This window comes from Anoplopoma fimbria, chromosome 10 (assembly GCF_027596085.1).
Source record: "Anoplopoma fimbria isolate UVic2021 breed Golden Eagle Sablefish chromosome 10, Afim_UVic_2022, whole genome shotgun sequence".
In the NCBI taxonomy this organism is placed as follows: domain Eukaryota; kingdom Metazoa; phylum Chordata; class Actinopteri; order Perciformes; family Anoplopomatidae; genus Anoplopoma; species Anoplopoma fimbria.
This window is the reverse complement of record NC_072458.1, coordinates 16496531-16519940: the sequence shown is the minus strand read 5'-3', so window position 1 is coordinate 16519940 and position 23410 is coordinate 16496531. Positions and strand designations below refer to the sequence as shown.

General features: G+C 40.9%; 1 protein-coding gene across 1 annotated transcript in view; it reads left to right on the top strand.

The window, feature by feature from the left end:
* Positions 1–23410, top strand: part of LOC129097166 (FH1/FH2 domain-containing protein 3-like) — a 58100-nt gene that overhangs the window by 28196 nt on the left and 6494 nt on the right. The window contains 17 exon segments of the mRNA XM_054605918.1: positions 555–622; positions 1774–1879; positions 7174–7268; positions 8046–8157; positions 8327–8421; positions 9237–9380; positions 9512–9747; positions 11605–12024; positions 13027–13086; positions 14217–14351; positions 15193–15243; positions 17400–17617; positions 18939–19295; positions 20005–20577; positions 20580–20716; positions 21515–21655; positions 23222–23380. Of these exon segments, the coding sequence (XP_054461893.1) occupies positions 555–622; positions 1774–1879; positions 7174–7268; positions 8046–8157; positions 8327–8421; positions 9237–9380; positions 9512–9747; positions 11605–12024; positions 13027–13086; positions 14217–14351; positions 15193–15243; positions 17400–17617; positions 18939–19295; positions 20005–20577; positions 20580–20716; positions 21515–21655; positions 23222–23380 (3107 nt within the window).

Sequence of the window (23410 nt, the reverse complement as noted above, 5' to 3'; positions counted from 1 at the left end):
CTGTGTTGTGACCTGAATACCTCACCGTTGAAGCCCGGCCAGCAGCTCATTAACATTCCAATGCAGCTCTAATCACCACTGCAACGTGTGTGCGTGTGGGTGCATTTGTGTGTGTGTGTGTGAGAGAGAGAGAGAGAGAGAGAGAGATCACGCACGTGTTGCTCTGAGGACGCAGTGAAAGTGTGTGATGAAGTGCTTACCTCAGGTGGTCAGAGCCAAGCGGTGTGATTGGTTCCATCGACTTCATCGGCGTTCTTCTGCATATCAAACCATTGTGCAACTTTAGCACAGCTGAGACTCATTTTACTTCCAAGTTTTATTGATCTAGCCATGAAAAACATGAGGATTGGTGAGAGATGAAAGGTGCAGCGGTGTATGAACAATACAAAAAGATTGTGGCAAAACAAAGCTCGCTTATAAAGTCAGGTCGAACCTTTTTGTTAAATCGTTTTTGACATTTTGTGTGAGCTTTTTTCTCTACTAAGCCTTGCTCCTTTTTTTTTTTCGTAATTTAAGAATATTAACCACTCCTTTGTCTCTTTCTCTCTCTCCAGAAAGGCTGTATAACTCCAATGGACGTGACTTGAGAAGAGCACTGTTCTCTCTAAAGCAAATTTTTCAGGTAACACACGCATATTTCACATGCAATTACTGTCAGTTTGTTGTTGCAGAATACAGTTGGTTATTGTGGCCACCGTGATGACAGGGATCTCCATCAACGTGGCGTTTTTCTCCCTGTGTGTGTAGGTCTGTGTGTGTGTGTGGGTGTTTGCATTTGTTTTTGTGTGACTCTTTATTTTAAGATGAGAGGAGTCAGCCTCCTAAAACACCAAGTGCTTTTTCTGGAGCACACACACACACACACACACACACACACACACACACACACACACACACACACACACACACACACACACACACACACACACAGACACAGACACAATCATGTTTCCATCACATTAGAGGACATTACATCGACTTCTATTCATTTCCAGGAGACTTAACCTAACCCCACTGCTGCTTGCCTGGACCTAGCCTTCACGCTAAAATATAATGATCTACGTTGTGGGGACTTGCATTTTGACTGATGTAGAGTCATTAGTGTTTTAGTCTTTTTAGGACTTATGTGAGTCACTAGTCAGGTTACTCGTTAGCAAAAAGCTAGTCACGTGAGTCGTCAACATGCTATTTTCCGAAACAAACTATGTAGTTTTGTTGCATTAATCTAACTTTCTGTCAAGACTGACGTTTATTTTGAAAAGACACTATGCATGTAACAGCCGAATATTGAAAGGCCGCCACTTACACATCCAAAAAATAGCAGCTTAGCAAGCTACGTTATTTTACACATTGGAGTGAGAATGTGAAACAAAACAGCAGTGGCAGAGCTTTGAATTACTGCAGCAATTGCGTGCTATTGTAAGTATCATGAATACAATTTGCACACACTTTAATGGCACAAGAAAAAATGCAAATGAGTAACGAATAAAAAAAAAGCTTCCTTGAAGTGCTTTCATCATCCTTCTAATTTAGTTTTTGTTAGGTGAAATGATATAGCAAAATCAATAAATTGCGAAACACGTTGTTGTTGTTGACATCTAGAGTGTGTCAGCAGACCTGAACATGTGGTGGATTGAAGGTTTATTTACTGTCATCACAAGTTCAAATCCTGCACATTACTGACATCATGTGGTAACAAAAGAGAATGCAAATTACAGTAAGGGGCTTATTGTATTAACTACTTATATGCCCTCTCCCCCTGTTTAACTTCAGGATGACAAAGATCTGGTCCATGAGTTTGTGATGGCTGAAGGTCTGACGTGTCTCATCAAGGTGGGAGCAGAAGCCGACCAGAACTACCAGAACTACATATTAAGAGGTATAGTTTCTCTCACTCTCTGATGATCATATTCAGACACAGTATAACAAGCATGAACACTGACATTAATATGAAATATACTGTATTTAAAACATTGTTGAGGTCTTTTCTCTTTTTCTATGTATGTCTGATGTTGAGAAGATTCCTCCTTCATAGAGTCGTTCAGTTCTTATTTCCTGATGATAATGTTCAACCGTCTACTGTTTTCCCATGTGTGGTCATTAAATTGTAGGATTTGTCCAAGAAGTAAAAAACTTCAGTTTTCCAATTATAGTTCAAATACATGGTTGAGGAGGATTAAAACAACTTTGCTCTGTTGTTCATAATGTGTGTGAGCTGCACTTTCTCTCTTCAACATGTGGTACAATGTGACTTCCTTTCACTTTTATTATGGTTTGAACCTAAAAGAATCTGTGCTGCTTTGACACAGAGCAACAGATGGCAGCTACAGCAGAAAGTTATTTTTATAGTCTTCTCTGCTTTTCTAACTTTAGTGAAAAATGTAAATGAGAGTTTAGTATAATTACATAAATGCTATAAGGTTTGGCTTATGATCAAACTTGGCTGTACATAATGAAGGGAGAAAAGCTGCAAAGTCTACTTTTATATATATAATGAGCTCAAAGCTCATTCAGTATTTACTCTTAATTATTTCTGTAATAGAAAATACAGTGGAAAACAGCATAACTGAGGCTTGAAAAAAACTGCATCCATATCATTTCTATTTTCTGCTTTTTGTCTGTCATAAGGACTCAAGATTTGCCCTCATTATTTTTTTACTGAGTTATCCAATCTACACTCGAAATTGTATAAAACGATTTGTATTATAAAGACTGTGGTTCTTTTTTGTTTTGTCAGTTGGCAAAGTTGCACGACCGATGCTTAAACTTTCAGTTTTAAGAGTCCCTGTAGGAAATCCCCTAAAAGCCCAGCACAAATAACACACTGAAGGGAAGAGTATTAACAACTCTTTATTTATATAGAGTAACTAATGAACAATAAACAAACATGTTTCTCAGGTGTATAAAGGAAACTGTTATGAGTAAAGTTAAGTGCAACTTAATTAAAAATTAACAACTCTTTATTCATGTAAATAATGAATCAACAATTAACAAACATATTTTCAGGTGTTAAATGGAAATTATATTGAGTAAAGTTAAGTGCAAAAAAAGTCGTTGTAGTGTTAAAATAATCAGATGCTTTAAATACAATAAATCATTAGATATTGATTTCCTTTACGTTTCTTAACCACAAGATTCTGCAGATATTTTCTAATCATAGCTAGTAAATCTTAAAGCATCAAAAAACTTGGTTTCATATATGTGTTTCTCTATAACAGTACAAAAAAGCGTTTAAGTAAAAGTTAGGAAACAACATATCTTCCGTTGTTATTCATGAAGTTTTAAACAATCAGAATTAGTTAGTTAGTTAGACTTTTTCGTCAGAACAGAATGGGTCCAACAATTTTGGACTCGTATAGTCTCAAATTTACAATCAAGAACTCAGTTGGTCTTTTTCATCAGAACTGAATGGGTGCGGTTTATTGACAGGTATTCCCATCAGCCCTGCCCTCATCACAGAAGTATTCTGTCATGTGATATAACAACAAACTCATAATGTCTTTGTGTCGTCAATCTTTAATTTCAACAATTTTGGACACAGCTTTTCAAATTGGTATATACAATGGATAGACATTAAAAGTTACAGACAATTAGACACTTGCTCTGGCACTAGTTAAACATCGAAGTAACTGCAGAATAGAATTAACTAATAATACTACCAAGGAAACCAGCGTCATCGCCAGTGCTTTCATCGTCAGTGCTTTCATCGTCAGTGCTTTCGTCGTCAGTGCTTTCGTCGTCAGTGCTTTCGTCGTCAGTGCTTTCGTCGTCAGTGCTTTCATCGTCAGTGCTTTTGTCGTCAGTGCTTTCGTCGTCAGTGCTTTCATCGTCAGTGCTTTTGTCGTCAGTGCTTTTGTCGTCATTTAATTCCTTAATCAGAATGCCGTAAGGTCGAATGGAGCACTCCACTATCTGTTTCTCCTCGGCAGCAGAGGCTCCACTGTGAACAGGAATGAGCCAGTAATCAGTCCGTTGGCAAATCACTCTCATCCCAGGATTGATACGATTTTGAAGGATCACTTTGTAACTCTTCCCAGTTGTCACCGATTTGAAGGTCCTGGCATAGATTTCTCTCTCAGCAACATGTATGTCTGGTGTTGAGTAGATTCCTCTGCCATATAAGGCTCTGTCTCCAGTCGTGTAGTAACTCCTGATGTTGCCTTTGGCTCCTTCTATGCTCGTTCCATGGTAGGAAACAGGCCATTCTCCAGGTACAGAGTGACTCCTCCATCCATCTGTGCCCAACCAGGTGTCTCCATCTGGATATATACCTTTGACCTTTAAGCCAATGCGGTACCAACCTTTTGGGCGCTGGTAGAGCTCATCACCTCTCATGCAAACAGCCGAGTCAGAGAGATTAGTGAAGTCGCAGTCATACGCCGAGTCCAAAAACGTTTCCCCATCAATGAAAAATTCCTTCCCTTGAGCCAGTTGATTCCCGATGAGGTTGTGGAGATGAAAGTCATCGACAGACAAAATGTTTGCTCTTGTCTGGCATCTTTTCCGGTCATAGGTTGTTACATTTTGTCCAAGAAGGGAAGATATAACTTCAGCCTTCAAATTTGAGTCCATATACATGGTTGAGGAGGAAAAAAGTTTCTCTTCTCTTCGTGTTCCGGTTGTGTGTGAGCTGAGCTCTGTCTCTGTGTGGAAAAGATAAGTAGACCATGTAACTTTCACTTTTACGTTCAAGGTGGACTTAATATTATAAGGGAAACTTGGCTGTTTATCAAGAAGGGCAGGGTGCGGCAGAGTCTGTGTTTACAAATACTGAGCTTCTGGCTCACTGAGTGAGGGGGAAATCATATTTCAATTCCTGTATGAAACTAAGAATGCAAATACATTACATTACATTACATTACAGTCATTTAGCAGACACTTTTATCCAAAGTGACTTACAGGAAGTGTATTCAACATAGGTATTCAAATACAGTGGAGAACAACAACACTGTGGCTTAAAAAGAATACTGTGTTCATATCATTGCTAATTTCTGCTTTTGGTCTGTCATAAGGTATCAAGATTAGCCTTCTCAGTCTTTGTTTTGAATCATTATTCTTGACAGAAAGTTCTCCATTTATCACTTCAAATCCTATCAAATAATTTGTTTTAAAAGGACTGTGTAGTCTTTTTTGTTTTGTGCAGTTGGTAGAGTTGCACAGCCAATGGTTAAATTGTCTGTTTCAAACCCTGCAAGGGTCTCTGTAAGAAATCCCCTAAAAACCCAGCACCAATAAAACACTGAAGGGAAGATAATTAACAACTCTTTATTCATATAAATAATGAATCAACAATTAACAAACATATTTTCAGGTGTTAAATGGAAAATATATTGAGTAAAGTTAAGTGCAAAAAAAGTCGTTGTAGTTTAAAATCATCAGATGTCTTTTATACAATAAATCATTACATATTGATTTCCTTTATGTTTATTAACCACAAGATTCTTGTCACCGATTTGAAGGTCCTGGCATAGATTTCTCTCTCAGCAACATGTATGTCTGGTGTTGAGTAGATTCCTCTGCCATATAAGGCTCTGTCTCCAGTCGTGTAGTGACTCCTGATGATGCCTTTGGCTCCTTCTATGCTCGTTCCATGGTAGGAAACAGGCCATTCTCCAGGTACAGAGTGACTCCTCCATCGACCTGTGCCCAACCAGGTGTCTCCATCTGGATATATACCTTTGACCTTTAAGGCCATGCGGTACCAACCTTTTGGGCGCTGGTAAAGCTCATCACCTCTCATGCAAACAGCCGAGTCAGAGAGATTAGTGAAGTCGTAGTCATAAACAGGGTCAAAAAACTTTTACCCATCAATCAAAATTCCTTCCCTTGAGCCAGTTGATTCCCGATGAGGTTGTGGAGATGAAAGTCATCGACAGACAAAATGTTTGCTCTTGTCTGGCATCTTTTCCGGTCATAGGTTGTTACATTTTGTCCAAGAAGGGAAGATATAACTTCAGCCTTCAAATTTGAGTCCATATACATGGTTGAGATGGATGAAATCACACTTGTTGCTTCCTTTTCTGCTTCTCGATGTGTGTGAGCTGAGCTCTATCTCTTCACAGAAACTATTATTCAACAGGCTTTCATTTGACTCGGAAGAAACCTGTTTAACATGCTTGGACAGTTTGAAAGACTCTAACAATAGTACTTTATTGACGTTGAATGGAAAATGTCTCACCATACCAATGAGACTTGAAAAGAAAACTGTGTCCATACCATTTCTATTTTCTGCTTGATTTTGATTATTTGACTTATTAAGACTCAGGATTTGCCTGCTCAATCCAGGTTTTTATTCATGATTCTTTCTTCAGAGAGTTCTCCATTTTCTTCAAGACAATCATATCAAACCATTCGTATTATAAGGACTGTGATAATAGCACAGTAACAAAACATTTGTGTGGTCTGTGTCAGCCAACAGTCGGTCTTCTTCCAAAAAACTTGCTTGGTATTCTGTTCCTTTCTGGTGCTGGTTGCCTAGTTTGTATTGCCTAGTATTATCTAGTGAAATAATGTTGGCTTGGCAATGTGCATCACATTTATCATTTATAAATAAAGCAGCCAAGGGAGCGTATTTTCAATACATTTAATCATGTCAATTGTATTTCGTTTATACCACCATTCACACGTTTTCTAGAGACTTTAGCATTACTAGCTAAGGCCAGCAAGCTCATAAGGTAAAACATTTTCAAAATTGAGTCCAAATACATACAAATACATACAATATCCCATATGAGGTAACCTATTAAAGTTGCATCCATCCACCACAGAATTTTTTTTTAATATTTTGGTTAAGTGTCCACTTCTCACATCTCCACTTCAACTTTCTAACCAAGCTCCAGGTTTTGGAGTAGACCGGCATCTCATTGGTCTCCATTCTGAGTCAATTGTTTTGTGTGGATTTTCCAGAACTGTTAGCAACAAGTTCTTAAGTGTTTTAGGTACAAATATTACATTTTTAGTTTATTATCCAGTAACGTGTAAGCCGGTTGAGCTGTAACTAGGACGGAAACTTTTAGTCCCTGTTATTTATAGCTACTGTACATGGACCTGTCCGCTGCACACAGTTGCCATTTGGTACGCGCGGTTGGTTTCTTTCCAGCAAGTGTTGAATCATTGTTCTATTTTTGTGCTGTCCCTCTAACTTTTTGTTTCGCTCTCCTCCCTCTTTCTTAGCTCTGGGGCAGATCATGCTGTATGTAGACGGGATGAACGGTGTCATTGGGCATGCTGAGACAATCCAGTGGCTGTACACTCTAGTTGGCTCAAAGGTATAGCTAAGCAAAAAAACAACCTCAATGTACACACACACACACACACACACACACACACACACACACACACACACACACACACACACACACACACACACACACACACTCACACACACCACACACTCACGCAGACCGTCATTGGCTCTGAGCTAGCCATTCATTGTTTGTATGCTTTATTTTTAGCGTTTATACCAGGAAACACAAACACATATGCTACTGATTGTATCCTGTGTCCTGACTTCTTGGTGGTGTCTTTTGTTGGCCTGGTGGTATTTTCATAAGCTTGTGAAGGTACTCTTCTGCTTTGCAGTTAAAGTATCAGGTTTGATTACAGTGGCTAAAGCCAAACATTGCATTGTTTCGTTGCATTGTTATTTTCTAAAAAAAGTTTTTCATTTGATATATATATTCAATATGGACATATAGTAACACATTTACAACAAATGCACTCCCTATCTTTATCTAATATTAACTTGGAGAAACATCATTGAACCATCTTATCATCATTGAGACAACATTATTTAAAGATATACATATACACAAAACATAAATAAGGTCTATATGAATTTCCTTGTTGCACATACTGCTAAATCTATATCATGTGAATTCACACTGTCCGGTCTAGAAGCTCCTAATAAAAAAGGATTTAAAGATATATCATGATGCGAGCAGAAGGAAAAACATGTTTCCAACATGATGTTCACCATATTAAATGCATGGTTTGTATTGTTTCTGTATCTGTGTGAGTTTCTCTTTATATTCCCCCCTCTCTAGTTCCGTCTGGTGGTAAAAACAACTCTGAAGCTGTTGTTGGTGTTTGTGGAGTACTCCGAGTCCAACACCCCGCTGCTGATAGAAGCCATCACCTCTGTGGACACCAAGAGAGGTATTACAGCACCAGCACAGCACCAGCTGCTGAGGAGCTTGTTCTCGTTCATTACTGAACGTTACTGTTACTATTTCATTCCTGTCCCGGGTTGACAAATAATATGGGGTGGTTGCGTCGAGAGAGACAAAGTATTTCATGTTTTTATTTGTGATGGACTGATTTCCAGGATGCAAGCCATGGTCCAATACTATGGAGATTTTGCATGAGAAGGACGGAGTGGACACAGAGCTGCTTGTCTACGCCATGACCCTCATCAATAAGGTGCCTATGTCTGTAGTGGCTAGATACTGAATGTTTTTATTTATTTTATTTTATTTTATTTTATTTTATTTTATTTTATTTTATTTTATTTTATTTTATTTTATTTTATTTTATTTTATTTTATTTTATTTTATTTTATTTATTTATTTTATTTATTTTATTTATTTTATTTATTTTATTTATTTTATATTAAGTACTGGATAAAGGAAAATATAACTGTGATATGACCACTGGTACTACAGACCACACCGGTATCAATTCTTTCAAAAGGCCACACTGAATTTTTGGGGTAAAGAATTGCTCTGTCACATAAGAAGAGAAACAAGAAAAGTCTGTAAATCTGTTGTGCTGTTATTTACCAGATATTTCAGCCACATAACACTATGATTCAGGCAAGGTCAATAATTATTATTCGACATGTCTGTAAAACTAAAGTTTGTTTAAGAAGAAATAATGCATAAAAACTGCTAACGTTTTACAAAAGTACCCGTACTCTATATGCCCGTCTGGTCTATAAAACAAGCCTTTTCTTTCTTCATTTGTTATTTATCCAATTTAGTGTTTTCTAATTGATTTCTTCACTTATGCACAAAATACCACAGGGTTTCCCCCTTACATTTTTTGAGCATGTGTGTTGGGTGACACCATGTTTTAATGGTGCTGTTTCAGGGATTTTCTGCCCAAACAAAAATTTAATTACTAGGTATGCAATATTGCAATATTTTTCGAGTTGAAGACACTGAAATATTTAGAATAAAAGTATTTAAAACCTTAGTTACGCCTATCTGACTTATCTGTCTCCTCTCTCTTTGCAGACACTTGCAGCACTGCCTGATCAGGACTCATTTTATGACATGGTGGATGGTCTGGAGGAGCAAGGCATGGAGACAGTGTCCCAAAGACATCTGGGGCGGAAAGGCACAGATCTGGACTTGGTTGAGCAGCTCAACATCTATGAGGTTAGAGACACTATTTCAGCTGTTAAATGCTGCACACATCCAAAGAATAGGACTCCAGACAGTATTTATAGTACATTTGCCTAATACGTCAGTTCTCCGTCACTTAACACTTTATCAACTTTTTCCTCCAGACGACCCTACGGCATGAAGATGGCGACGATGACAGCAAGCCTCCACCAACAGGACGCCGGGACCGCCGACGAGTCAGCCTTGGAGGCGCCGACAAAAAGTGTGGCCTTGAGAGAAGGCGGAGCCGCAGGGCCTCTCTTGGGCGATCCGGTACCGCCTCCCCCTGCAGCCCCGCATCCCCACAGAGAGCCGGCTTCCAGCCTTTCAATGGACAGAGAGCTGAGGACAAGAGCGAGAGGTGAGAGACCGGGAAGGTGAAGGTGTCTGAATAAACAAATTATAAGGGATATTTTTAAAAAGTGTCATAAAGGTGTTGGTTTTCAGCAGGTGTAATAAATGATTGGTGCCAAATTTGATGTTATCCCTTTTGAGACACACATGTTAAATGAGCCCTAGAGGGAAGTACTGACTGTCTTGTTCCAACATTTTCTGCTCCAGAGCACTGTCAGGTTACCTTCCATCCATGTGAGTTCAAAGGTCACTCAGAAAAAAGGGTCAACTGCTGACCTCTGTGGCCTTCTAGCTATGTTTTTTTCCTACCCCTGCTCCTCACCTACATGCTGTAACAGCTACTCGTGTGTCTCCTGTAACATTGAGCACTCTGAGTGGGCTTTTTTATTCTGCATTAAAAAACACTGGTGCAGACTTGTGCTCCCCTTAAAGTGATAAAAAGAAGTTCTCAGCAGCTGCACAAGCCTGCAGGGTTAGTGATTCCAATACAAGCTTACACGTTATTAAAATGGCTCAGGCTTATTTTAGCGCTGTGTGTGTGTGTGCACAAAAAGGGGAATTTAGAACCGGCTGTTGCTGTTAACATCAGGTAAATCTTTCCTCTTTATGTACTCAACACTTTGTCTCTTTATCCTGTCACTTTGAAACGTGACCAAAGCAGATTATGTCCCTTCACTAGCATTAGAATTGTGGTTGTGTGTAAAAGTGTGCATTCTAGCGCACATTTATATCTTGAAACGGAAGTTAAATTCTCCATAGTTGTGTGTGAATCCACTTCAGTATGGTTGATTAAATGAAGTGATTGGTGGAAGTCAGAGACTGCTTCATATTATGCACACACACACAGAAAACCAAACAAAACCAAACAAAACCATCCCATTCGTCTCACACACACATGGTTCTGGTCTTGTGGAACAACACCTGGCAGCAAGGTCCGTCTCGACTGCAACAAGGTTCATCTGGTTTCACTAGGCAAAGCTGTTGGGTGACGCTGATCTCAAGTCAGTTCTTCAGCCGTGGCTTATTCTCCTCTCAGCATTCCTTTCCCCCGTCCTTGTCAACATCTACTTGTGCATGTAAAACTACCTTCCCGGAGACATGGAGTGTTTATTGGGAAACATTCACCCCCCTTTCCCCTGTTTAATTTCCCTGTGTTTTCTTTTGTCTTAAACCTTGTCTTTTTCTATCACTTAAGTCCTGGTCCATGTCCTTGTCTGTTATTTTTGATTGTCATGTGTTCTTTGTGGTTTGATCGTGGAGTTGTTAATGTTATTCCGACACATAAATCTCATCTAACCCTCTATCTCTCCCTTCGTCCCTTTGTTGTCTTCCATCCATTTATTTCTTCAAAAGTGTGGTTATTTTTCCCATTTGCATGCCTATTTCATGTATTCCATCATCTCTCTCTCAATCCTCCCCTCAAAATATTACCACCCAACCATCCGTTCTTCCTTCCCTACCCTGCCTCCACAGAGAGGAAGAATGTGAGGATGGGATAGAGGAGGAGGAGGAGGAGGAGGAGGAGGAGGAGGAGGAGGAGGAAGAGGAGACTCCGGTGACTGAGTCTGATTCTGATGAGCAGGAGGGGGCTGATACAGTGTCTAAACTGAACACCCTCAGGTATTTTAGGACATGGTGGTAACATGTAAATTAAGTAATGACTTCTAGGCGGTCTGTATTTAAAGTCACAAAGCTATTTAGTTGTCTCTTTTGTCACTGTTTTAAATTGTATGTCTGGTTGGTTTGATCACCTTGTGGCCTATGTGCTGGGTTTAGGCTCCAGTGGGTTACACATGGTACTACTTCTCTTTCATTTGCCCGTTTTCGTCCATTCATTCCTCTCAATCCATTCCTCTGTTCCTAGCCCGGCCAAGCATCTTCCAACCATAATTCACCGATCAACCGTCCAGTCCATCACCATCACTTCCAGAAAGGAGAACATAAAAGAGGAGGAGCAGAGGATTCGGACTGAACCACCTTCGGCACCCCCCCTCCTCCCCCCATCTACTCCCACCTTCTCTCCCCCAGTCACCTCCCCGCTCAGCCCCCCAGCACAACCCTCCCTTCTGTCCAGCCTGCTGGCCAGGAAGAGGTCCATCATCACTGTCCCGGCTACCAAGGAGGTCAGCCCTCCATCACGCGGCAGCTCCCGTCCCACCCCCGAACGCCTGCCTTACATGCCACACTCACCCTTCCACCTCTTCTCCTACGACCTCGATGAGGAGTCTTCGCCCCCGGCTCCACCCAAACCCAGCGAGGAGTCAACCAAAACGACGTCTCCCAGGTTAGACGGGCAGGAGAACTCAATCTCCCATGAGTTCAAGAAGCTTTCCTTGCAGTTCTTCGATGTTTCACTTGCACTTTTTTCAATTTCCACGTCTCTTTCTGGCTTTTACCCCTTGCACCACCTTGGATCTCTTTGCACCACTTTTGTTATTCATCACCTGCACTTTTCACCAGTTCTTCTCACTTCTTTGACTGCACCGCTTCACACCTTCAGCCTGTCAACTCTCTTATTATCACCTATTGTTCCTTCACATCTCTTTTTCTTAGCTTTGTTAATGCGTGGATAGTTTGCACCTGTTTGCAATTCTTGCTGTGTCCCAGTGCCACAGCTTTTCCCTTCTTCTTCTTCTTCTTCTTCTTCTTCTTCTTCTTCTTCTTCTTCTTCTTCTTCTTCTTCTTCTTCTTCTTCTTCTTCAGTCCCTATATATCTTTGTAGTATCTCCTTTCTTCTTAGTATGATTATTTAGTATTTAGTGGAACTCCATTTCCATTCACTGTATTACTGTGTAAGATTTTTTTTTCTTGCTGGATTAGGACTGTATTTCCATATGAAGTTATGATAATCCTATATTCAGATGCTGACTCACAGTCCTGTTTGCTAATATTTATGCATGTTTACACTATTTCACCTCCGTTAATCTCTGTGCTGTACCAAAAACGTCATCACTACTCATCTCTATCATAACAGTAGCCTAAAGAAGAAAAGTGTTGCCTGGCTAAATGACTTGTTAAGATAAATATACTTTAGCAAAGGGCATTTTCAGATCCACAGTGGGCTGTGGGTGGGGTGAGACTCCTTGCCTGGGATTTTCCAGAAACATAAGGGAATAAACAACACAGCCGTTATGAATCAATGAAACTCTAGTGTTGCACTCCTGTTATGTAACAAGGTGTCACATTAGTTTCTCGCCACCACCTTTGGTCATTGTGGTGTCGTGCAACTGGGTGACTGGAGATGTCACTCACTGTCACCCATTTTCTCACTCCCTCTTTCACCCAGGAATGGAGGTCTCATGTCCTACTCCTCCCTCAGCTCCCCCAGTACGCCCACCAGCTCCAGGTGAAAGGAGAGCACCAACATGTGCCTGCACACGTACATGAAAACACCCTTAAAATACACACTTGTATGTGTGTACTGTAAAACGTGTTCATGTGTGTTTGCAGGACCAAAGGTGCATACAGTACAGACCGTGTGCAGCCATGAGGTGTATCCATGGTGATGACGTACTGAAGTGAATTTGGAGAATTCAGTCGTACAGTCATAAACATAGCAAAACATAGTTTACGGCGTGTTACATACATAGTTACACATATAAAAAGCTGTGTGTTGTGTAAAGTTTGTGGACAGATTAAGCTGTTATCATCATATTGCATCACAATGGTGCAGAAGATTAAAATAGTTCAGCGAAACTAGCAGATGCAAAAACAGTGATGCTTTCGGTGGCCAAACTTTTTTGATTTTTAGGGTCATATACGGAAAAGTACAGGGATTTAACAGCTAAACAATAGTGAATGCATGGTTTTCAACCAGTTACAGTGCAAGAAAACAAGTGTTTCTAGAGTATAAAACACCACGAAAATTCATTGTTTATCAAACTATCCACGCAACCCTATTAAACAGTTTAACATTTAACATGACAGAAGTTCCTGCTGACCTAAAAATGTATTCAAACTAATTATTCACTCCTAAACTCTAACACAGTGTGGCCCACGTGCCCACATAAAATATTATGATGTATAAATAAAGTTAAAACAGACAGAAATTGCCAAATATTGGTTTCTGTTCATGGCCTGAGGGCCCATTTATTAGTTACGAGGCAAATATATAGGAAGAAATGGTGAAATATTGTGAGAGCAATGTAATATAAGAGGTTATTGCACGGATCATTTCAGTAATTTAGTCGACATTGAGTGTTTGAACAAGGATGGGCAATGTACATACGGTGCAATATATTAGAAATATGCTCAAGCCATATTCCAGTTTATTCATTCATTAAAATATGGGCAGCATGCCACAGTTGGTCACCCCAGACCTAAATCTTTTGTACATGGCTCTTGGAAGAAATGTTTATTATCGCATTAAAGTGGAGTGCTTAAAAACCCAAATGGTGCTTGAGATTCGCAGCATCGCACTGACTGTGAAGTTGTGTAATCAAAACTTTTTAATTCTTCTCCCTCTGTGTCCTTCAGGCCTGCTTTGGGAGGACTTCTGTCCTCCTCTTACCGACAACACCAGGAATCTCTGGCGGCCGAGCGAGAGCGCCGCCGCGTAGAGAGAGAGGAGAGACTGCAGCGGATAGAGAGAGAGGAGAGGAACAAGCACAGGTGAGGCATCGCTGGATTGGTTTTTGAAAGATTCAGTTTGAGATGCGAGAATGAGAGATTACGAAAAAATAAAAATGTATTTAAAGGATTAATCCAACAATTTTGTATTGTACTTCTGTAAATATGGGGGATTTCCAAGGGACATATTAACTTAAAAGAGTATTTGATTAGACCTCACCCCCTGCCTCTTCAATAGGGTTAAACCTACTCAGATACCAATATAAATTGCGAGATGGTTCCCAGCTCTTGTCGTCACCGTGAGGTTACACAGCCTCTAGGAAGTGACTGAAAAAAACAAAACTCGTCATTTCTAATCTTTGGTATTTGTACAGATTAAACAAGTAAGACATGTTAATTAGTGGGCTCTGGATGTGACAAAAGAGACTTGTTAATTTGTGAGCTTTTGAGGCTCTGGTTGGCAGATTTACCATTATCTTTGGACATAGCCAGGCTAGCTGATCCCCCTGTTTCCTGGCTTTATGCAAACAGGCTATTGGCTATAGCAAATATAAGAGTGGCATCAATCTTTTTATCTATTTCTCCTACAATTATACATATCAAAGAAAGAATAATATAAGCATGACTGCATAAAAAGTTGATTACACAGAAATGAGTTCAAAAGATAAATGAAAATATCTGGATTTGATACATCTGTAACAATGATTTTACCATATGAAACATGAGAAAAAATATGTAATTGTGGGTTACACCAATAGCTTGACTGCTATTGTGCATGATGTGCACACGTGTCACATTCACACTGGCAGGACTACAGAGGACCACACTGGTGTAGGGTGTGATTATTATGTTTTAAAATGTTTTGTTTGTGTGTCTCTCCCAGCCGCGACTATGTGGATAAAATGGAAGAGGCCAGGCTTGCACGGGAGGAGAGGTAAGTGTGTGCACTAAATCCAAACAACACACACTCACAGAACAGCTGGGCCGTCTGGGAGAATATGTTTCAGCCGCTGGTTTTGGAAGCTTGGTAATGGTGTAATTGTTTTCAGGTTAAAAAGGTTGGGGGTGTACTAAACTGAATTTCTTTGCTCTCACTGACTGTTCTCTGTATTAAAGGAGCTCTATTTTAACTGCCGCAATCTGCCAAGGGCTTGATTGTTTTGGCTGTGAAAAAAATCACACTCTAGGATTTGTCAAGCTTTGTCGAACAAATGAACGTGCACGTATGCAGACACAAGAACATGTCAAGCACAAAGAATTTTTATGAGGCTAATAAATATATCTTGGTGTGCAAATGGGAATCACAGGAAACAAGGGATTTACTCAAAGGGATGAGGTCAGATCCCGATCAGATTCGGGACTGATAATACTCAATGCAGCCAAAGTGATTCAGTATTTCCCCAACCTCTTTAACCTGAAAGCAATTACACCATATTATGTACTGTGCTGTTGCTTTTCCTGTATAGGTTAAAAAAAACCTCTTTCACCCTCAATTTAAAGCACCCTTGATATAATAGCACACAGCGTGAGAGTGGAAAGAAATAAAGGGCGGCAGAGCAAAAAGAGTGTGATTCAACAAAAGACAGAGAAAACCAGAGAGGTAGATGAGCTGCAGAGAGTGAGCATGTGGGAGATGTATCATCTGGAGACGTTGATGTTTTATTGTGTATTTCAAGATGATCACACAAGTTTTTTTTCCCTTGGCTCACTTCCCTGAGTGACGCATTGGTCTGACAACATACAGCACTGTAACACCTGGACAAAAAGGACTATGAATATGAAATATGATGGCCTTAATGACAGACAGCTCAGTCCAAAAATGATAGTCAATGGCGTGCACACTAGAGTTGGACTGAAACTGGATTCCTGAAGCATGTCTCAAATATTGCCACTGAACACAATTTTCATTTCTCCCTGGAGCGTTGGTTCATGATCAAATAAAATAGATAAAATAAAAACAAATAAAAAATAAATTCTGTGTTATATCATCGTCATTCACGGTATAACTCATGACTGGGTGTCAACAGGCTTTTAGGTCAATATTTGAAAATACATAGGCATATTGGTTGAGCACAGCTTAGAAGACACATATAAACAGCTTATCAAAGACTGATTTATGGACATAAATTCTTCAAGTGATGTCTGTTGTATTAGAGTGTTTTGGAAACTCAATTTCTATTTTTTGTATGTTAAGACATGGAGCATATTGAAGGTTTTTGGTCCAAGCACACAACACACAGTTGACTCACTTGCTCTTCTTGACTCTTAATCGCATGCACCTACACACAAACACACACACACATATGTTGGTATCCAGTTTCCTCAGACCTCTGAAGTGGCCTGATGCTAATGAACTCTGAACAGAAGCTCTACACATTCATGGTATGGTGGGAAAGAGGAGGGGTTAGAGAAAGAGAGAGAGAAAGGGTTGCCTCAGTGCCCCTAATTCTCTGTTCCGGCTGGCAGGTTGAGTGGTAAAGTTTGGGAGGGGGAGAAAGAGAGAGGACAGGACGGGAAAAAGGAAAAAGACAAGTGAGGAGAGCTGATGGAGGCACATCTTGAACAGGTTTACTCTGATTCACTTCTGATGTTTGGCCTTTCAGCGGCCAACATTAACTTCTCCCCATCTCTCCCTTTCTTCTCTCCTGTCGTTCTCCTTTCCTCTCCACCCCTCCTCCCTATCACTGCCTCTTCTTCTCCAAAACCCCCGTTGGTTGCACACTTGGACTGCTGGTGATAGCTGAGCATTTAGCTAGATAGGGGAGGAGAGGAAAGCAAGGTGGTGGAACTATGGACTGGAGGAAATGAGCGATGGATGCGTTGAATGCTTTGTTGAGGATAAATGGGGCGAGGTAGAGGAGTGAGGTGGGCTTATAGAGTTGTTGCTAAGGTAACAATAGAAGCTGGAAGTTTGTGATGAATTCAAATAAATAGGCAGAGTGGTTAGTAGTTTAGTGTATGGCAATTCAGCAAAGGCCAACCCTGAGTGCAGCACTGCTCAGAAAGGCAAGACAGAAGCTGCGTTGTCTCCAACTTTGTTTTTGCCTCTTGCCTCCTCTGATCCTCCCTCTCGCTCCTTCTCTCTCTTAGGTATAAGAACGTGGAACGTCTGGCGTCGGAGGAGTTCGAGAGGGAGCACGTACGGGTGTCAAGGACTCGCCCTGACCTCAACCTGACCTTTGAACCCGCCGATGCCTGGCCCTCGTCATCGAGAAGCAGCACCCCGTCCTCTTTCGCCTCCCAGGAGGACGCAGAGGCTGACCCCGAAGCCGAGACCCCCGCCGTCCCCTACACGCCGTCTGAGACAGGTAGGACGACTGAGAATACGTTTGATGGAGTAGCTGTCATATGTCAACGCACTACGCACTGTAGTGACTAAGGATAGGGTGTCTCTGTGGGGATATGAGTTATTAACAAGTCAAAAATGTTTAGATTGGTAAGACTGACATGTAGTCAACTAAACATAGTTCTGTAAAATTCATCTCACTCGGTTGTTTAGAGGACTTATTTACAATTCTTGAGCCAAATGCCACCTGTTATGTTTTGTGTTAAAATTTTCAATGGCATTCAATGTTACTACGGCTCCTAGAATAGGGATCGTTTCTACTCCTAGTACTATTCTAATAATAATTTAAAACTGAGTCGCTGTCAAAATAAATGGATTTAATAATACCATGTTTTGTTTTGTAGAAGTATTTGGATGAGCGATTTCTGTCAGGGCAAATAACAATGAGAATAAAACTGCAGTAACGATGGATTACAAACAGGCAATGCTTCCTATGTGAAGGCAGGGAATCTGAATCCAGAGTGAGAATGATGGATTCCACCTTTAACAATGACTATGTAGAGAGGTTGTTACTAAATGTATATACATTGAATGGCTTTTGCTGAAAACGTCAGATGACATGAATATGATCCAAAAGGGGAGGTTTAACTTGGTGAATATTATAACTTTAGGTTTGTTTGTGTTGAAGACAAAAGAGCATTTGTATGACTTTGAATCTGCTGGTTAATAATTAAAACCAGAAGGTCGCCACTTCAAGTCCCCAAAGCAATCATTCTTAAACTTAAATTGTTTCAGTTCGCAGCCTGCCATTTAAATCAGCATTCATGCTTGAGCAAAAGAAGGAGGGGTGAGACAGATTGTGGAAAATACTGAGGGAGAGGAGGGGACGCCATCGGGGGGATATGGGTGAAAGGGTCAAATGGGTTTTTGAAAAGACCTTTTGAAAATGTAATTCCAAAACATTTTGTGTAAGAAAAAAAGCTCATGCACGGCAGTGAGCTGAGGTACTGTAGCTCACTGATACGAGTGTATAAGGCCTCACAGCGTCGTGTTATTCTAACCCTGCCTGCAGCGTCACTGCTGTACTGTGGAGTTAAGTGTTTGTGTGTGTTTTGACACAAACAGGAACTTAATTCTTAATTTCCTGTCCATATCCTGGTCCTACAACAACCTAGCTCTCTGTACCTGCCATATTGTTTGCATTAGTGAATGCGTGTGTGTTTTTGTTTTTCTCTTAGTGTGCGTGGATGTGTGTTGGCGTCCCATGTGCAGAAATCAAAGACAGCCATGTCACATGTTTCAGACTGCATAAAGTAAATGGGCTTTTTTTTTTATTTTGACAGCAGAGGCTGATGACTCCAGTGCCAGTGTAGAAACAGAGGAAAAAGAAGCCACTGCTGAAGAGGAGGAAGAACAGAAAGAGGAGGAAGTACAGGAGGAAGCAGCAACAGAAAAGGAGGAGGAAGACGAAGAGTTTGAGCAGGAACCGGAAAAGGAGAAGGAGAAAGAGGAGGCGGAGGCAGAGGCAGAGGCAGAGGCAGAGGCAGAGGCAGAGGCGGAGGCGGAGGAGGACAGCGGCATCCTAAGCGACAAAGAACGCCAGAATGAGGAGGTGAACGAGAAGGACAACTGCTCGGCCTCCAGCATCTCCTCCGCCAGCAGCACTTTGGAGAGAGAGGAGAGGGGGAGCAATGACAATGGTGGGTAGTTATGTACTGCAACATCCAAGTTACGTTTCTAGTAAGTCTAGTTCTTAGTCAGCAAGTTGCTTTTAAGGGTTTTATTCAGCTGTCGTTCTCTATTGACATCTATTGTTTCATTATTATTTAAGATTAGCCTGGTAAACTGGATTTTTTTGCCATAAAACATAATCCCTAATCAAACAGTTTTACACTTTTTAACACCATTACAGTTGGATTTAGAGTTGCTCTGTGGAATATTTCACCACTAGTAATTGAGCAATGGTTTAATTGACATGGATGTAACACAGTCCATGTTGGTGAGCAACGGTGAATGCAAACTTAACTCTAAGCCAAGACCAAAACTCCATTGTAGTCTAAAAAGTGTTGTTCGGATGTGTGTCAAACAAGTTGTAACGATTGGTTAATTCAACAATACTACATTTACCATAATACACCTCACTAGCCTCCTTCAGTAGAGCCCTCCTGCCTCCTAAATGCCATCTTCTTTCAAACTCCACACTTCTAGTTTGTGTGGCAGGCTTAAGTTAAAAAGTGTGGCTTTCAAGCCCGAACCCAGATATCCCTGATTACATGGTCAAAGTATTTTTTTTTATGATTAAATAAATAAGCTCCCACCAGAAAAACATATTTCTACTATTATTGAATATTTAAGTGTGCCCTCTTTCTAATATATCTCTCCTCTTAACCCCATCAACCTCCTTCTCAGGCTTTAAGGAGCCAGAGGTGAACGAGCAGTGCAGCAAACTCCTCAACAGCAAGCTCTTCATGCTGGACATGCTGTACTCCCAGAGCAAGAAGCCCAGTGATGAGGAGGAGGAAGAAGAGGATGTGGGGAAGGAGAAGGAGAAGGAGAAGGGAGAGGGGGAGGAGGACAAAGAAGCTCAGGAGGACGCCGATGTGCAACAAGGCGACGACCAGGAGGGCGAGCACAAGGCCGGCATATCAGAACATCAGAGGACCATCCGACCGTTTGCCGAGCGGTTTGGAGAGCTGATCAGGGACTTCGGATCGAACCCCCCTCACCTGGAGGTCCAGGCCAGCGAGCCTCCTCCTCCTCCTCCCCCACCCAAAAAGGAATCCGACACGATCTGGGACCAGCTCCTGGCCAGCCCTCGAGAGCTGCGCATCGGGGACATCAACTTCACCGACCTGACGGAGGAAGACGACAAAGACATTCTGGACGCTGTTTTGATGGGAGGATGCAGTGACCATCCACCCCCGCCGCCTCCTCCACCCTGCCTCCCTCGCTTCCCTCCACACCCAGGCATGCTAGGCAGCTGCCCCCACCCCCTCCCTTGATGGGGATGATGCCGCCCCCTCAGCCCCCATCCTTTAGCAACCAAATTCCAGTGCCTCCCCCTCCGGAGCCGCCACTCTTCAATAAGAAGAAGAAGACAATCAGGCTCTTCTGGAGCGAGGTGAGTCAAGATACACCTACCACTTCAGTCAGTCAGGTTAAACTATGACTTACTTTTTGGTTCACGTAATTTATCCACAACATAATAACTGGACGCAGAGTGTCACACAACTTCTTTACAGGCTTGATTTAATATTACAAATGTTCTTAATTACAGTAATTGTACTGCCAAGGCCCTGGTACTGTGCATTCTGGGTGACTGGAATAACTGTGACACACTGAAGAAAAAGGGACCATAATACATTTTAATAATTACACCTGGGTTTACCCTGCTATGACATTTAAAAGTGGCTGCTGTGAAAACGGCTCTAATCAAAAGAAAGATTGTTTTTGCAGATGGAAAATATTTGGTGTGTAAGCTTAACCCAAACGTTTAACTCCACGCTATGTAATACTTAATAGTATGGATTAAATTCATGAAAAAAGTTTAACTAAAATATTGAGGACCGCACTAATTTGCCTTTAGACCTGCTTTTCAGATCATGGTAACGGTCATGGTACGGTTTGTAACTCATAGCTCTCGGTATCCAGCCAACATCACCATAATGAGAAAAAAATACTTTAGGCTCTGAATTTAGTCGCTCAGCAAAGCAAAAGCAGCACGCAAAATGCTTTACTTTCATTTAAACAATTACGAAAACTCTCCCCAGGCTGCTTAAGTGAGCTCTGTGGGATCTAGGCTTAAGAAATCTATTACTTGTGGTTGTTTTTGTTGAGAGTCTCTCATTCACCTCTTTTATTGCAGAAAATGTGAGTCTTACACGTGCCTCTTTCTAATTTTTGCTCTGTGTGTGATCAGGTGCGTCCGACAGATTCCCAGTACAGGGACTACAAGCGGAGTGGAGACACGTTCTGGTCTAAACTGGAACCAGTGAAAATTGACACGTCCAAACTGGAACACCTGTTTGAGTCGAAATCAAAGGAAATACCAGTTACAAAGGTAAACAACCAGTACCTGAATACGCACCAGAAAGGTTTGTAACACGGGTTTATAATCTCACTGTTTTCTCCTAACTATTGATCATCTAAGGGAATTGTTGTACGCTTTAAGTTCATCTTACATCACACATGATGGACTGATCAATAATTTGTTGTGCAGCATTTTCAAAATAAAACTTCATGGCCCTAAGACATTACATTTTTTATTTCCTCTGTGAGTCAGCGGTGCCCAAAGGTGTTTGCTATGTCACCACACCAGATTTAAAATCTGATATTTTGTGACTAATCAGGGGAAGACATCTTTTTTCACAAACAAAGACAATGGGTTTTGTGAACATTATCTCCAGGACATGAAAGCTGTAGAATGTTTTAAGGGTTAATCGGGTCCTGTGTGTTCTGATCCTGATCAAACATGTGAGTTTTGAATCCTTCGTACTTCTCACAAAGCCTCTAAATAAGAAAAGTATGGTCTGCTAAAATGGGAGGCTGAAACCAGGCCTCTCACACTTTGAACTCCTGATCCACTGCTTCAAAACTGCTACTACTGTTAGAGCCCAACCAGTTAGCAACTCCCCTCGGCTCGGCATCTGGTCTACACATAACGTGACGGTGTGATGGTGGTCTGCAGCTAGAGTATCGAAACCGCTCAAGCAAAGCTGTCAGTTACGGAGAGAATCCAGGATTTAGAGGACCACCAGAATAGTAAAGCCATCAGAGATCAGAGAGAACTTTACTGATATTGTTTTAGCAGATTCTCTACTTAAGGGTATGTGGTTTTCTTACATTAACCATCAGAATGTTAAGTATGTGTTTAAGATAGGTTCAAATCAATACACGTAGGTCTTCACCTACGTGGTTTCTAAAAGTATTTTTTTTGCTAGTTTTGAAAGTTTGCCACTTTGCTTTTTACATCAGTTTTTTTCCTCCTGTCTGATTAATCAGATTTCTAACTTATTTATTGATTAACAGAAATTATTCTACACTCACATCAATACGTTTGACAAAGTACCTACAATCAACAACAACTTTGTTAATATTTTTCTATATGATACTCAAATATAAATATTAAATATAACAGTTAGATATAAATATTTTGTTCTTAAAGATATTTGGTTTGTCTTTTACATATCATAACAGTGTGAAGTTTAAGATGCTACAACTTGATAGTGTTAGAGTTGTACTACAGCCTTCCAGTCTCCATATGGTGAGAATAAACCACCTACTTGGTTACACTTTAATGTGCTGACATATTACGACTTCCTTCCATTTATAGCTTATAATGACCTCAAGTGCTGGTGAGGTCATTTGTTCACATACTGTGACAAAACGACTGGAGACTTGTGCAAACACCCACATAAACACTTACAGTATGGGCTTAACTGTAATGCTATTTCCTGTTCCTACTCACCATATAGTTACCGCAGCTGCAGTCAATGTAACCTGATGATCCCTTTAAATCCTCACCCATAAATTAGACCACACAGAGAAAAAGAGACGTAGAGAGAGGCGAAGGGAGAGAGGGAGAGGGAGACCCGGCATTAACGCTCTCTGTATTTCTGTCTATTAGAAAACAGCAGCAGACGGCAAACGTCAGGAGATCATCGTTTTGGATTCCAAGAGGAGTAACGCCATCAACATCGGCCTGACGGTGCTGCCTCCTCCCCGCACCATCAAGACGGCTATCCTCAACTTTGACGAGTATGCTCTCAACAAGGAGGGCATAGAGGTGAGAGATTTGCAGATGATGGAGATAAAT